The sequence below is a fragment of the Talpa europaea genome (genome assembly GCF_964194135.1).
Source record: "Talpa europaea genome assembly, chromosome: 7".
Taxonomy (NCBI): domain Eukaryota; kingdom Metazoa; phylum Chordata; class Mammalia; order Eulipotyphla; family Talpidae; genus Talpa; species Talpa europaea.
Genome location: NC_140074.1, coordinates 16,374,020 through 16,390,027, shown reverse-complemented (window position 1 = coordinate 16,390,027; position 16,008 = coordinate 16,374,020). Strand labels below are relative to the sequence as shown.

The 16,008-nt window shown below is 34.3% G+C and overlaps 1 protein-coding gene across 1 annotated transcript in view; it reads right to left on the bottom strand.

Moving 5' to 3' along the window:
• Nucleotides 1–5,763: 5,763 nt before the first annotated feature.
• Nucleotides 5,764–16,008, bottom strand: part of CAAP1 (caspase activity and apoptosis inhibitor 1) — a gene marked incomplete at both ends in the record, with an annotated part of 28,270 nt that continues 18,025 nt past the window's right edge. Inside the window, one exon of the mRNA XM_084239011.1 lies at nucleotides 5,764–5,817. Coding sequence (XP_084095137.1) covers nucleotides 5,764–5,817 — 54 coding nt within the window. The remainder of the gene's footprint in view (nucleotides 5,818–16,008) is intronic.

Genomic DNA, 16,008 nt, shown 5'->3' with positions numbered 1-16,008 from the left:
AAGATTTCTAAGACAAAACGTACATGACAGACATGTAAAACTCCTGGTCTACAAATTCTGCTTAATTAAATGATCATCTTTTTCTCTTCCTTTACAAAGCAATAAAAGTCTTTGATGACATTGTTTTTACTCTCCTTGCGTTTTCATTATTTGTATTTATTCCTTCAGTTATCTTTGTAAAGTTCTTTTCAGTAAGACTTAACTAACTCCTTTTTAACTGCAAATTCATTTCTTCACTCTGTTATTCTAGTCACTCTACTCACCCACCTTTGCTTCTCAGTGCAGTACTAACCTTAGAAAAACAGTAACAGGGTCTCACTGGTGGTGCAAGGGGTTAAGCATATCACTGTGAAGCAATCCGCAGCCTCTGAAGCATGAGTTCAATCCTCGGCCGGCCAGGGAGCAATCCACATGGTGCAGCAGACCTCTCCTGTCTCGCCCACTGCTCCCCTCAGCAGTGTATTTCACTCAGTCTGCCTGTTCTGTTCCTCACTCTGTCCCTGGTGGATCCTCTCACCACCCGCATCTCTGGCCTGTGCCCCAGCTCTTGTATGCATAAATAAATAAATCTTTTTTAAAAAAAAGAAAAAAAGAAAAGAAAAATAGTAACAGCAATAAGAAAAAAATTGGTGGGCCTCCCTTGTGGCCTGGGGTTAATTTTAAGTCTCAGCACTATCATGCTATCACTGCTTCGGCCTCAGTTCAATCCTGGACCAGGGAGCTATCTCATATACTGCACAACAGACCTCTCCTGTCTTGCCCACCGCTCCTCTAAGCAAAGTGTATTTCAGTGAATCTACCTCTTCTGTTCCCCACTTGGTCTCTGGTGAATCATCTCATCCCCCTGTACCTGTGGCCTACACATCAGTTCTATGCAAAAATAAAAGAAAAATAAAAAAATGTTGTTTTTTTCCCATTCATCCCTCACCTTATAAGGATTTGAATAGACTCACAGTTTCATACTAACTACTTTAACTAAATCTCTTATGTCACATTCAGTTTTTTAGAATGGATGAGTTAGCTATGACTATCACCAATTCTTTTTTTTTTTTTTAAGATTTATTTATTTATTTATTTATACAAGCACTGGGTATAGTCAGAAGCACGGAAGGGTGAGAGAATTCACCAGAGCCAGAGTGGGGAACAGAACAGGCAGACTGACAAAATATGCTGCTGAGGTGAGCAGTGGGCGTGGCAGGAGAAGTCTGTTGAGCCATGTGGGACCCTCACTGGCAGCCAGGGATCAAACTGGTGCTGCAGAGCTTCACAGCCCAGAGCTCAACCGCTGGGCCACCAGGGAGGCCCACTATCACCAATTCTTTACAATAGTCTAAAGGAGTGATCTCTCAATTTCATTATCTACATAAGCCTATCAGTGAAAACTTCAAGTACTTGTCTCAGTACCTATTTATTACCTAGTAATAAATTTATATTACATGTAACAAATATGTATTCATCAGACCTCCCCGGTGGCACAGAGGGTTGAGCGCAGCGCTGTGAAGCTGTCTGCAGCCTCTGCAGCATGGGTTCAATTCCCAGCCGGCCAGGGAGATACCCACATGGCGTAGCAGACGTCTCCTGCCTCGCCTGCTGCTCCCCTCAGCAGTGTCTTCAGTTCGTTTGCCTGTTCTGTTCCCCACTCTGTCGCTAGTGAATTCTTTCACCCTCCCACGCCTCTGACCTGTACCCCAGTTCTTGTATAAATAAAAAAAAAAATCTTAAAAAAAAGATAACATATAATCAGAAATTTTAGGAGACAGACTGAAAAATATGTTTATGTATATTCATTTACTTTAGAAGTCTGCATGTTTTCTTCTTGCATTCTCTGGGAGTGTGTAATCATTTTGGTGACCACTCGTAGGAAAGGCAGAGAGGAGCCCATAGAAGACATCTATTCTCAACTTTCATCACATAGTTTTAACCACTAAAACATTTTTCCCTATTAAAGTCCACAATAGGATAATTCTTAAAGCTATCTATCACTCATTAACTTGTGAACTAGAAGGTCAAAATATGACTGCATAAGATAACTCTATTACTGCTTTTTTAAGTATCAATATTTGCACTTAGCCACAGCACAACTCTCCATATTTTGTATGTTAGCATGTTTTTAAGAAAAGGAAGTATAATTTTCACATGAGAAAGTAAAAGATTGAGAGTAGGAGGTATTAAAAACATTGATATTGATCCTTTTATATACCACATGGTTACATTATTTATTTTTACGACCATATTCAATGAATGCATTTCAAGCTACAATCATACCGCTTAAAGCATTTTTTCTTCTAACAGAATGAAAAAAAGTAGAAATAGAAAAAAATTGCATATTCTATTCTGCTTATACGAAACAATATAAGAAAACAGTTATTAAGCGCTCTTCCTAAGAACAGACACTGCTCTAGGCACCACTTACAAAATCTGACAGCTAGAAAGAACTTCAAGATTAAGGCCAAACACCTAAACATTGCTTGAATTAGCTCTACAACAACGCCACCAAGTGGTGGCTTATATAAACTGTATTTCACACTTCCCAAACAGGAGCAAGATCAAAAGGCATACATGTTCTGATACTTATTATTGGAAATTAAATTGAATGAAAATTAGTCTAATAGTAACTGTATCTACTGGCCCTATCTTTATTTTTGGAGACATAACAAGCCTAGTCGGTCTTTCACTAGAGAGACTACTCCAAACCTCAACCAAAATATTCAAATCGAACTAGGTATTTTTCATGTCTATTAAACATTTCTTATGAACAACTTCTAAGAACCATGGAAGCATTAGAGCCTAATTCTTCAAGCCATAAAGGAGAATAATTTGCAAAATTGCACGTATCAGTTGTAAACGTTAAAGCAACAATTTAAATATATACCATTATTTTTAATATAGCTGATGTTTTAAGCAAATTCATTTACTTATTAACAAATATACAGGAAGATAATTCATTAAAATTAACAGGACTTTAGCAAAAATTTGTCTGATAGTTTAAAAATATTTTCTACAAATCAAGTACCTTTGACAAATGGCAGTTTTCATTTTGTGTAAACTATAGCAAAATGACCGATTTAGAAAATTTATATAAACCATTATTAGTTTAAAAGCTGAGCTATTCCTTTTCAATAATATAAGCCCTGAAATTTTCCAGGAAATTAACATAAGATCTCAGGTTTGCACAAGTATATGAGCCTGTACACATAAACACAGCTGTGCTAAATAAAGATAAAAGGGAAAACTATAGTGTTTCTTATATACCTGTCCTACTAAAAATGAGTGACTTAGGAAACTAAGACTAACAGAAGAGTTTCTATTTTACAATAATACCATTCAATCAACCAGCAGATTATATTTACATTTAAGTAACGTTTACACAGTGAAGGTCAAGATTCAGGTGTTAGTCCTCTGTTAGTATGGCAGAAGTGAGTATACACTGATACTCATCTTCAGCAAGGAAGCTTAATAAATGACATTTCTTATCAACAAGATAAACGAAACCAGTACTAGATAAAGAAATGCCAATTTCATTTTTAACTATTTATAGTCAATGCTTCTCAGTATTTGAGTATTTTAGATGTTAAAAAACTGAAAACGTAATTTAAATAACTTGCCAGTATCATAAGCCATTAATAGGTAATATAATAAGATGTATTTTACTCTGAACAAGTAGAGAAAATTCAATGCTGTCTTATATGTCTGAAAAAAAGGGTTACCTCAGTACTAAATGTTTCAATGAATTTTCTTAAATGGTCAAAGAATGTTTCTGTATATTAAAAACAGACAATATTAGTTCATTTAGAAAGAAGACAATAATCTTTATTACACTTACCAGAATTTCTATTTCCTGATGTACCTCAGTTTTCTGGATTACTCCCAGCAAGTTACTTACTATGTGATTCAAATTTAGCTATGCTAGTGTTTTAGCTATATTAATATTTATCGGGAAAATGTTCTACATAATTGATTCTTTTAAATAAATGGCTTATTCTCTAATAAAACAGAATATTTTAACCACTTCTATAAACATTTTTCTAAAATATCTTTAGACTTTAGCTATATCCCAGCTTTTTAAAAAACTGACAGGAAGCTTAATTTAGTCATTTCCTACAGATGTGGTCACACTATGAACTGCACACAGGTACTGCTGTGCTTTGATCTTATGCTTATTCACCTCCATTTGTTGTCACTTACTGATGACAATGTGTTCTTGAAGTTTCTCATGCCTAAGTGAGAACTTGAGAGTATTCTATAGGCTCCTAAGCATAAAAGATCTGGGCTTTGTGACCTCTGGCTACTCTGAGTTCTTTTATTCTGCCTCTTTGCTTCCATGACCAGCTTTAAAATGACTAAAGTTACCATAAGAAAATCACAACAAAATAGACTGTTAATATTGGGAAGGGAGTGCTAAGGAGCTCAGGTGTCCAAACACAAACATTTTCCCTCGGAGGGCAGTGCTGATGATTTGTACAATGAGGGCTGCATTCCTTTTTACCCTGGGACCTGGAGTCAATCAGCACATCCTAGCATTTTTGGTTCTTTACGTTACATTCTTCTCCTGTAGATGATCTAACAGCAACCCTACCAACCCCCCTCACCCAAATGCCTGCTCTTATGCAAAGAGTAGAAACAAAAGCAGAAAAAAAAGCAGCACTGTCCAATTATACATTGGGTGCAACAGTTACACGACTGATTAAAATACACGGAAACAATAGGTGTTTAACATGTATTTACATATGACAAATAAATGTAAACCAAAGCATGAATCTGAGCTAATGGGGCAGGTGAAGGTGCTCAGAAGCAGAGTACGAAAATAAATTTTGCTTGACAACTGGAAAGCTACCTAATAGCACTTCTGAAGAGCACTGGGATCCTTAAAACCATCAGAAATACATCAACTCAGTAAACTTAAGTTAGATTTTGTTCTCTGTATATATAAATTGAATCATAAAATGAATTACTCAACTTGTATTCATTTTACTGATTATACATTAGTAACACCAACCAGTTTTTTAAAAAAATTCTCCCTAAATAACCAATGACCTGTTTATCTCTAACAAGTAGTTCTATTCTAAGTCACTGAGTATTAGCTGTCTACATAATAAATATCACCACACTCTTGGCTGCAACAGAATCTTATTGCTCTAAAGTAATATTATCATGAAAAAGAAAATAATGTGAGGTGGTCTTTGAGTAACTAATAAAAATTTATTTCGCTTTCAATTTCCCTACCAAGATAAAAAAGAAGCAAACAAAAAAGATAAGCGAAAGATGAGACCGATTGATCTATTTGGCTTGAATAAATTACAAATTACCACTTTACTTCTGCTAGCTGGTAATGTCAACAGCTATTGATTTATAGAAAACAACAAATAAATAAGAAATTAAATAAGGACAAACTACCTCTGCAAATAGAGAGAAAAAACTTATCCTGTAAAACATATTTTTCCACATAGGACCTAAAGCTATGCAGTTAACCTAGTTTCAGTATTTTGCACCTGAAGATACAGTTACTTATAAAACCATTCAAGATGACTACTTTCTGGTGGCATCTGTATCTACACATCACTCATGCAGTAGTGATTAATGGAGACATGAAATAAGGATGTATTCTGTACTCTTCTGACCTTAAACCAAGGAAGTTATTCTGTTGCCCTATCTGTAAAATGAAGCCTAGATGGAACACTGAAAATTTATGATGGGTAAATTGCTAATTCAGGTAAAACCTAAGTAAAAATAAATTGACTCATACCTTGTTTTAATTCCAATCCTTCAGGTTGCTTGGTCTCTCTCAGGGATGAAGTAGAATCTATACAAGTGTCTTGTCTAAAGAATGAAAATAAAACATTATAAAAACCATATTCAATCTAATGATATTTAATGCATAGGATACCATTTAGTGCACTTTAGAAATTAAGACACATATATACAAGCACCAGAAGCAGCATCTATTAAAACATTTACCAGTTTAAGCAGCATAGATTTCCCCACTATCTGAAAGTAGAATGTTCATATTTGGTATTATTCAGCAGGTGATTTTTTGGGGTCTGGAAACACTACTACCAATAATTTACATGGAAACATTTCTGAGCATCCCCATACCCCCCAAAATAACCTCCCAAGTCATAACAAATAGGAAGGTTCTACTGTTAGAGAACAGAGGAAATGTGTATACTTCTTTGTAAAATTCAGGGATAAGCCTGAAAGGAATATGGAAGTAATTTTTTTTCTCTCTTCTAATCCTTTGCAGGACAGCTGATGAGAGATTAAAACTCACAGATCTAATAATTTTTCCAGTTCAACTATCAAATTTAATGGGCACTTTGGCATTCAAAGTATGTTATATTCATTTAATTTCAGACCTCAAATGCTTTGATGCCTACATTATCTATGTGGGAAATACATATTTTATATGTAACATATACATGAAATCCAAGAAAATAAATTAAGTGTAAGATCACTCTATAAAAAGTTTTGACTCATCATGTTTTGAAACTAACGCTCTTCCTTAGAGGTCATTATACCATCTTTATATTGATTTTTACAATACTTTTCAGTTAAAAATCAAGAAATTATTTGCAAATACTCAAAATGACTGTTTTCTTTGAAGCAGGTATCAGTGACCTTCAGAGATTATGTATACACATCCAGAATAACACACTAGATATATTTAAGAAATTTTCTTATTCACAAAACAATTTCTATGCACTTCAAAACAAATCACTCAAATAGTCAAAGAATAAAAAACTCGTGATAATTTCTTTGGGAAATTTATGATATTCTTTCCAGTCAACATATCTGGCACTTCTATGACCGTTTTGTATTAAAACTAACATAAGCACAAACCCAAACAGAATCTATAAAATTATTTGGATTGGTATGATGATACCTGAGAGAACTATTATGGAGATACTTGTTGTTTATACTTCTTTCTGTCTAATGTCACCTATTTAGATTCCATTACTTTGCTAGAATCACTGGCAGATTCCAAGGATTAAATGTCAATATGCGATTAAGAGCATTGCAAGAATTAAAGTTAAGATATACTATAAGCCATTCAGTCAAATTAGACTTTATCTACTAAGAATATTAATTTATCTCTAAGTAACTTCCTTTAGAGAAAATGTTTGCTTATTCTTAAACATCCTAGAATGGTGCTTTGTTCTTTTAAAGACACATCTAAATTTACAAAAAAAAAAAAAAAAAGACGAACAAAAACATAATGCAACATCACCACTGAAAGTCATGGGCATCTGTAATAGTATTATATGCAATATTATAGCTACGAATGTACTATCTTTATCACGAGGAATCATCAGACAAAGCCAAAGTGGAAATGAATAATGTTCTATAACAAAAGGGGAGAGAAGTTAAATGTCACTGTTATAAAAGACAAGGAATATACCAGGCTGAAGAAAGATGAAAATTAAGTTATAACTGACTTGAGACTGAACTGGTGGGGGGGGGGCATTACACAGGACATTACTGAGTCAAATGACAAACTGAAATACTGAAGGTAGGAATGGATGAAAGTATTTTATCAATATTAATTTACTGAAGTTGACACTGTATTATGGTTATATAAAATAAAAAATTGCTGGCCTTAGGAAAAGCACATGTAGTGTTTAGGGTAAAAGGTTATGGCATATGTACCTTAGGCTCAAATTTTTCAGGAAAAGATATACAAAAGGGACAAAATGTTAATAATAGGTACATGTATTATTGATAGGTAGAGTATAAGGATGTTTCTTGTGCTATTCTTATTCTTGTAACATTTTAATAAGTCTGAAATCATTTCCAAATGAAGTTTCAATAATAATAATGCCGTAAAATGCATTTATCTTATGCATTGCTTTATTTTCTCTGTAAAGACACCCTTGAATCCCCTTTAAATAAAGTGGGTCCTCTATAAAGACTATTGACATAAACAATTTCTTTTTGTGTCCAAAGCAAACTTTCAAAACATTCTATTTTATCTTACACTGGGTTTGATCAGATGGGTTTGATCAGACTGTTGAAGAAAGTGGGCAAACATAATTTCATACAGTAGGAATAGTGCACCACCATGTGGCTAAAAAGTAAAAAGCAAGATGCACTTGTATCAGCATTATCTAAAGTTGAAAAAAATGCCACAAAATAATTTGAAACTTTAAAAATCTAGCAAACTTTCCCAACATATATATTTTGCAACTAAAACTGTCATATAAATTTAGATTTCTCGGGCCTCCCTGGTGGCGCAGCGGTTGAGCGCTGGGTTGCGAAGCTGCCCGCGGCCCCTGCGGCGCCGGTTCGATCCCCAGCTGCTCCCCGGCCACCAGAGGAGGGTCCCACGTGGTGCGCAGACCTCTCCTGCCGCCCGCTGCTCCCCTCAGCAGTGTACTTCGGTCCTTCTGCCTGCTCTGCTCCCCGCTCTGGCTCTGGTGAATTCTCTCACCCTCCCGTGCTTCTGACTGTACCCAGTGCTTGTATAAACAAAACAAACAAATAAATAAATAAAACATGCCTCTATTTAAAAAAAAAAAAAATTTAGATTTCTCTAATACAATTTAAAGATCTTCACCAAAGATCATGAAAGGCAAAACAATCAGGAAATATCAAAGTATAAGAATACGACATATATATTCTCTTTTTCAAATTTATATTTAACATTTAAATATTTCTATCCAACACTTTAAAACTATGAAGAGTTTTCAACATAATTTTCAACGAGAGAGAGAAGAAGGGGAAAAAGAGAAGTTGGGGGAGGAAGGGAACACACAGCTAACACCAAAGACTTCCGTACTCTCTTTTTTTTCTAATTCCCTTCTCCCATCTGCAATGCTCTTTCAAGCAGCTTTACAATCCTGGCCTTGGATTATAAGAAACCCCTTTTCTTCAGATTTAGGCTTTCCAGGCAACATCAGCTCTTTTTTTTTTTTTACCCTGAATACAGTTCCACCCTCAATATATGCTGGAGAGATCATGGAACTTAATGAAAAACAATGAATTACTAGATAAAGTCATTTTCTTGTTCAAAGAAAAACTGGAAGGACATCTCAATAGAAGGGTAAAGAAACAAAACAAACCAGCTGGAACTGGATGTTGATGAACTTGGATGCAGTCTACAGAGACTATCTCAAATCACCAAGAACAGGAAATATTTCAAATGTTCCTTTATTAGTTTCCATTGCTGTCATAACAAATTACTACAAACCTGAGAGTTTAAAACAAAAGCATAAATGTATATTACAGTTCTGTGGGCCAGAAGTCTAATGTGGGTCTTACTGGACTAAAATCAAAGTGTCTATAGGTTGCCTTTCTTTCTGGAGGTTCTAGAGAAGTAATTTCCTGCTCATCTGGGTTGTCGACAGAATTTGGTTCCTTGAGGTTCAGAACCAAAGTCCCTGTTTTCTTGCTGTTGTAAGTAGATGATCATTTCTAATTTCTAATTTTTTTAAAGATTTATTTATTTATGTGTAGAAGATCTGGCGTGTAGGCCAGAGGCGTGGGGCAGTAAGAGGATTCACCAGAGACAGTGGGGAGCAGAACAGGTGAACTGGCTGAAATACACTGCTGAGGGGAGCAAAGGGTGCACCATATGTGAGTTAGCTCCCTGGCCTAGGATCGAACTCAGGTTGCATCAGTGATAGCGTGCTAGTGCTGATACTTAACCCTGACGTCACCAGGGAGGCCCCTCATTCCTAATTTCTAGATCAGGCCTTCTCATGTTGAACGTCTAACACACTCCTCTAACCTCTTTCACTTTTAAGAACTTACATGATTAGACAGGAGCAATTTAAAAATCCAAGGAAATCTCTCCAATTCAAGGTCCCTACCTTAATTACATCTGTCAAGTCCCTTCTGTCATATAAAGTACACATAATGTTACTCATGTACTGGTGATTAGAGTGTACACCACTCTAGAGTGGTGGATTAGCATGTACACATCCTATGAGAGTACCTCAATGGGGGAATGGATAAACAAACAACGGCACACTTACACAATGGAGCAGAAATGACTCAGCAATAAAAATGGAGGAATTACTGATAAACACATTACAATAAATGAATCTCGAATACAGTATGTCAGGTGAAAGCAGCCAGGCTAAAAGGCTATCTACCTGATTATTTCACCTATATGGCATCCTGGAGAAAGTAGAGGACAAATCAGGTCAGTTGGTTGTTATTAACTGGGGATAGGGAGAGTTGACTAGAAAGAGTTATGGGGGAAAGTTTTGGTGTGTTGCAACCATTTATGTAGAAACTGTGGTGGTAGACAAATGACCATCCATTTGTCCATACTGGCAGAACTGTATAGTAAAGAAGTGAATTTTACTGTATCTAAATTAATTCTTAAACATTTTATGACACTTAACCCTAGGAAATGAAATCATACAATGGTCAATTGTAACATAATGCAGTGTGTACAGATGTTATCTGTAATGCTGTATACCCTGAAAACTATGTAACACTATAAATCAGTGTTACATCAATTAAAAAAGTATTCAGTGCAATGTACATAAACAAAATATATATATAGTTTGCTCTTAAACTATTCTTGCAACAATGAATTTTGTGGAAAGTAGTAACAGTAAAGAATAATAATTAAAAATCACAGTTATTATTCCCCTGCACTCATTAAGTTTTCATGAAAGCATTGGGGGGAAACTGCCAATGGGGAGGAATTTCCCATCAGAGTAGTAGGAACTGTTGTTATAGAGTAAAAACTCCAAATTAAGTACAGCAACATTTTTTTCAATGTCTTCCATGTGACAAGAGTTATTCTAAGCACTAACAATCTTTTCTTATTTAATCATTATCACAACCAACTTCCAAAGGTCAATGAGATACTAAACTGGAGTCTTGCAGTTAAAAATGTAGGCAATTTAACTCAAACTTCACTCTTTACATTTATGCATACTTTCTACTACTTAGAGAAACAGTTCTCCAAGTAATAACACTTCAAAATTACACACACACACACACACACACACACACACACATATACACACACACACAGAGCTATATTTACCTTAAAGTATAAAGTCAGTTTTTACTCAGAATTTGAGCTCAAGGCACCAGAAAAAAATACTTCTTTCTTACTGGAAAAACTGAGATATACTATTAAATCATCAAGAGAGAATTATTTTAAAAATAGGAAGCTGCAACTGAGAGAAAAATATGCTATTTATGCTATTAAATCATCAGAGAGAATTACGGTTTTAAAAATGGAAAGTTTCATTTGAAAGACAGATATGAGCAACAACAAAAGACCAATAAATCTGAATAAGGGTTTGAGAGGTTGGAAGTAAAAGTCAGAAAGAAACATTTTTAACTGTATACCTTTTTACACTGTTTGAATTTTTTAAACCATACCCATGTTTACATTTTCACATTTTAAGAAAAGCTAAAGAAAACACAGGTTCACATAAGCCTGTCAGAGAAAACAAGGAAGATAATAAATGATGAAGCAGCTGATACAAGATAAATACACAGAATTTACTGAATAACAGCTGTCTAATCAAGAACAATCAAAATAATATTGTAAGTGAACACTTGATATTTGTAAAGAGGGATATGACAAAATGAAAATTAAAAGAGGGTCTTGAAAGCCCTGCCTGACAACTTATACCAAAAAAATCGAAATGCATCAGACTTAACGTTAAAAAAAAAAAGTACTAAAAATTACATGAAGAATACTTTTTATAATGTCAGAAAAGGCATTTTCTAATTATATTATAAAACCCAGAATGTTAAAATTAGACTATATAAACATGAAATATTTACAAATGCTAAAAACCAGTAAGTTATAAAACAAAAAACAACAAGCGGGAAAAAAAATAATAATAGTAATTGGAAACTTTATCACAATCCATGGACTAAAAAGACATACAAAAGGTAAGTAAATGGCAAAAAGGTCATAAAAAATTCAAACACCTCTGTGATACATGGGAAAATGGTTAATTTCACTAATAAGAGAATTTTTTTTCTATCAGATGAACGAAGACCAAAATGTTATATAGGTTAAAGTATATGTAACATATACTCCACATGGTATGAGGTGGTATAAATTAGCTTAATTATGGCAATATCAACCAAAATTGCAAGTACCCAAACCTAACAATTAACTTCTAGGTATTTATTCATATAAAATCACAGAAGGAAAAAAATATGTATATACAGAGAGTCACATCATTTGTAGTAACAACACATAGCAACATAGTAAAAGTCCACTGGTGTCTGTTTTGCTACATCCAACAGAATGCTATAAAGACAAATTTAGGAAGTATCACATATACCAGATAAACAAAATCTAAGACAAGACATATTAATATATAGGTAAAGTTAAACAGAAGAAAGTTACAGAATAGTTTGCACAGCACTGTGCCATCTGTGTGAGAAAAAAGAACATACACATATAAATATATGCGTATTACTAGTGTAATAATGTGTAAATGTGTATATTTACACATAGTGTATATATGTGTAAATAAATGAATGGAAATATCTCTAGGAAGATAAACCAAGAAGTTTGTGTACTGTGGTTGCCTATAAGAAAGGAGAATGGGGAAAGGAAAAAGATGGACTTTTTTCACTACTTAATTTTTTTTAATTATGTTCAGACATTTACAATTCAAAAATAAGTTGTTTGATAACAATATTTATTTGTATTTCCAGAAAATAAAGACATTGTTCTATATGTCAGACACAGTTATAGGACAATGTCCTTATTTTCTGGAAATACAAACACAAATTTCAGGAAGAAGAAATCTGTACCTCACTTTACAATACTTCAAGAAAGCAGAGGAAGCAAATATAAAAATTATAGACTGTTAGATCTAGGCAACTGGTATGGGGGTTTGTTATCTTAAAAAAATTTTCACAGTTTTCATAATAAAAATTAAAAGAAAGAAAGTAAAATCTCTATTTGATACGGAAGGTAATGTCACTTGGGTGAAAACATGTTTCATTAACAGAGGGAAGCACTTTTAAAAATTAAATATATAACAGACATTTTAGACTAACATGAAAAAGAAATATATCTTCATTCACTAATCTTTGGATATGACACCATGGCCGTACCTTTCATATTAATGAATCCATGGAAGAAAGTTCAGTCTCATCCCACTAACATGCAACACTGTCTACATTTCTACATTTTTCTTTTATTTAAAATGTGAAAATTATCTTGCAAAAGAAAAAAAAAATTCCCATATACACCAAGTCCCTTGATCTTTTATTGTTGTTTCCCTACAGCTGACAAATTTTAACAACTTGACTTTGAATGTTTTCCAAAACATTCACGTTAACCAACTACTCTTTTCATATTGACATTTCATCTGTTTATTAATTTAAGTAAATTATGCAACTACAGTAATTGCATTAGAAACAAATGAGTGACTTGGTATGCAAACTGATCAAATGATGGGAGAAGTACACAGGTGTAGTAAAGGAGAGTCATTAACAACCAATTCAGCACTCTCTGAACATGAGTGAATTTTTTTGTTATTATTTTATATTGAGGCAATATGGTTTAAAGCATTTTCTAGACTTAGAGGTGCTGGTTGACACCTCTTGAGAGGTGTCTTGACTTCCCCACACCCACTACAAAGCAACTATAACCCCCTCACCATAGTCCATTGGGCTCCCACCCCTCTCTGTACCACCCCCTACCCTCCACCTCTGGTAGCCTTGATTGTACAATACAGAAAAACTAATTCAAAGGGATGTATTTATGTTCACTGCAGTGCTAATACAAAAGCTAAGGTAATGAAGACAACCAAAGTACCCAACAAACAGATGACTGGATTAAGAAGATGTGGTATATTACACACAATGGATACTACTCAGCTATTAAAAAAAAAAAAAAATGAAAGCTTGCCATTCGAGATAACATGGATTGAACTGGTGGGAATTATGCAAAGTGAATTTATTTTTCAAATGAAATGGAAGAACTAATAATACCATTTATCTGTCAAGGGATTAGGAAAATGCTATTTCCTTTTATTTTTTTAATGACAGAAGAACAGAAAGAAGGAAAAACACCTAACATCTAACCCAGTGCTTGAGCAGCAGAATGAAGTAGTAAACGCATGAAAAAATCCCAATAGAGTTTAAAAACCACGTTTCTGTAAGAATGTAAAATGCTTTGTGTAGAGACAGTTACAAAAACACAGTTTCCCAAGTCCCTCCAAAGTTCCTCAGAGGAAAACAACTGCAGTTCAAATCGAGTTCCCATTTGAAACCACTGAAAAGCTTGCTCCCTCCCATTCTATTCACATTCAGGAAAAGTGCCTCTTTGTTTAACATTTAAAAGAAACTGGGCCAAGATCTGCTTCAAAGTTATGGAGGAAGGAGACATTAGAAGAGTTTTAAAAGTAATATGGGGGCCTCCCCCCGTGGCGCATTGGGTTGAGCGCAGCTCTGTGACGCTGTCCACAGCCTCTGCAGCGCAGGTTCGATTCTGGACTGGCCAGGGAGATACCCACACAGTGCGGCAGACCTCTCCTGTCTCGCCCACTGCTCCCTTCAGCAGTGTTTTTGGTCTATCTGCCTGTTCTGCTCCCCACTCTGTCTCTAGTGAATTCTCTCACCCTCTTATGCCTCTAGCCTATACCCCAGTTCTTATATAAATAAAATAAATCTTTAAAAAAATAAATAAAAGTAATATGGGAGGAGACATAATGAGTGACAGATATGCAAGGGTTTTTTACACTAAAATTTTCCATAATAGAGTCAAATAAATAGGTAACTACCAGAAAACAACCCCAATACACTCCAAAATACATAACATGAGTATAATCCAAAATGGATTGTATGAATCACAGATCAATTTCCAATAAGTCCTGGCCTTAGGTCTACCTGAGGCCTATTTTTGCATCCACTGATAAAAATAATTAATTACACATGGTAGATGTATGCTGCCTATTAATCCAATGTTTCAGAGCACTGTGCATTCTGCTCACATGCATTATTCAACAGTTCAATAACAGCAGCTTACAGAGCACTGTTATTCCTAACAAGCTCACTTTATGAATACTTGCTGTTAATTCAGCATTTGGCTGAATATTGCTACCCCTTTGAAAGTTATTTATAATTCATATTCAAGGAATATATGTTACAAAAAAAAAAAAACACCTCTTAGTGATCTAATGACAGCTGACAGCAATAATTCATGAACAGGACATGGATGTTTTTTACTATTAAAACCAAAAGGTGGTAAGTAGCTATGTCATAATCGCACACTAGGAAAATTAATGCAGCCACTAATCTCTGGCTTTTTATTAAACAAATGATACCAGAGTTCCACTACATACTGAACTTCATCAATATTAAAATGAGGTCACACACACAATTCTAGTGGTTGCTCTCAATAAGACAGATGATCAAACTAGAGGAACCACCCAGAATTTTTAAGAATAACAATGTAAAGAAGTCATTTACCTGCCCTTTCTAAAACAAACACACATTTATGAATTATGCTCTAATCATTCTATCAACTCTACAGTGCCTAATCTGATTATCCAGGAGTAAATAGGAAGTTACTTCAGTTTTAAAGGATGGAATGACTTGTGGACTATTTAAGAAATACAATTCCAGTTACTAGTATACTGTAACTCATAACCAGTACATTATAAATACTAACTAGAACCAGATGACTACTTGTTATTTTTCACCATTTCTATTTTAGTAATGCCCATGTATTGCATTTTAAACAAAAATGCTCACTATTTAGATTACAACACATAATTAAATGAATTTAAGAATAATTTCTACCAAAGATTTATTCACTTTCAAAACACTTCCCTATAAATTTCATTAGATATTTAAATATTCTAGTGAATATAAATTGTCAACTTATAAGTATTACCTAAAATCTTCAAGGCCAATTAAGAAATATCTTATTTTTCACAAAAGTTTATCATCCCAAAACTGGAACGCAATAATAACCAATTTAGAATATGTTCAGCCACTGTGCTAAGAAAGGAGAGGTGACAAGAAATAATAGCTACAAAACACTTATATACAATAGAACTG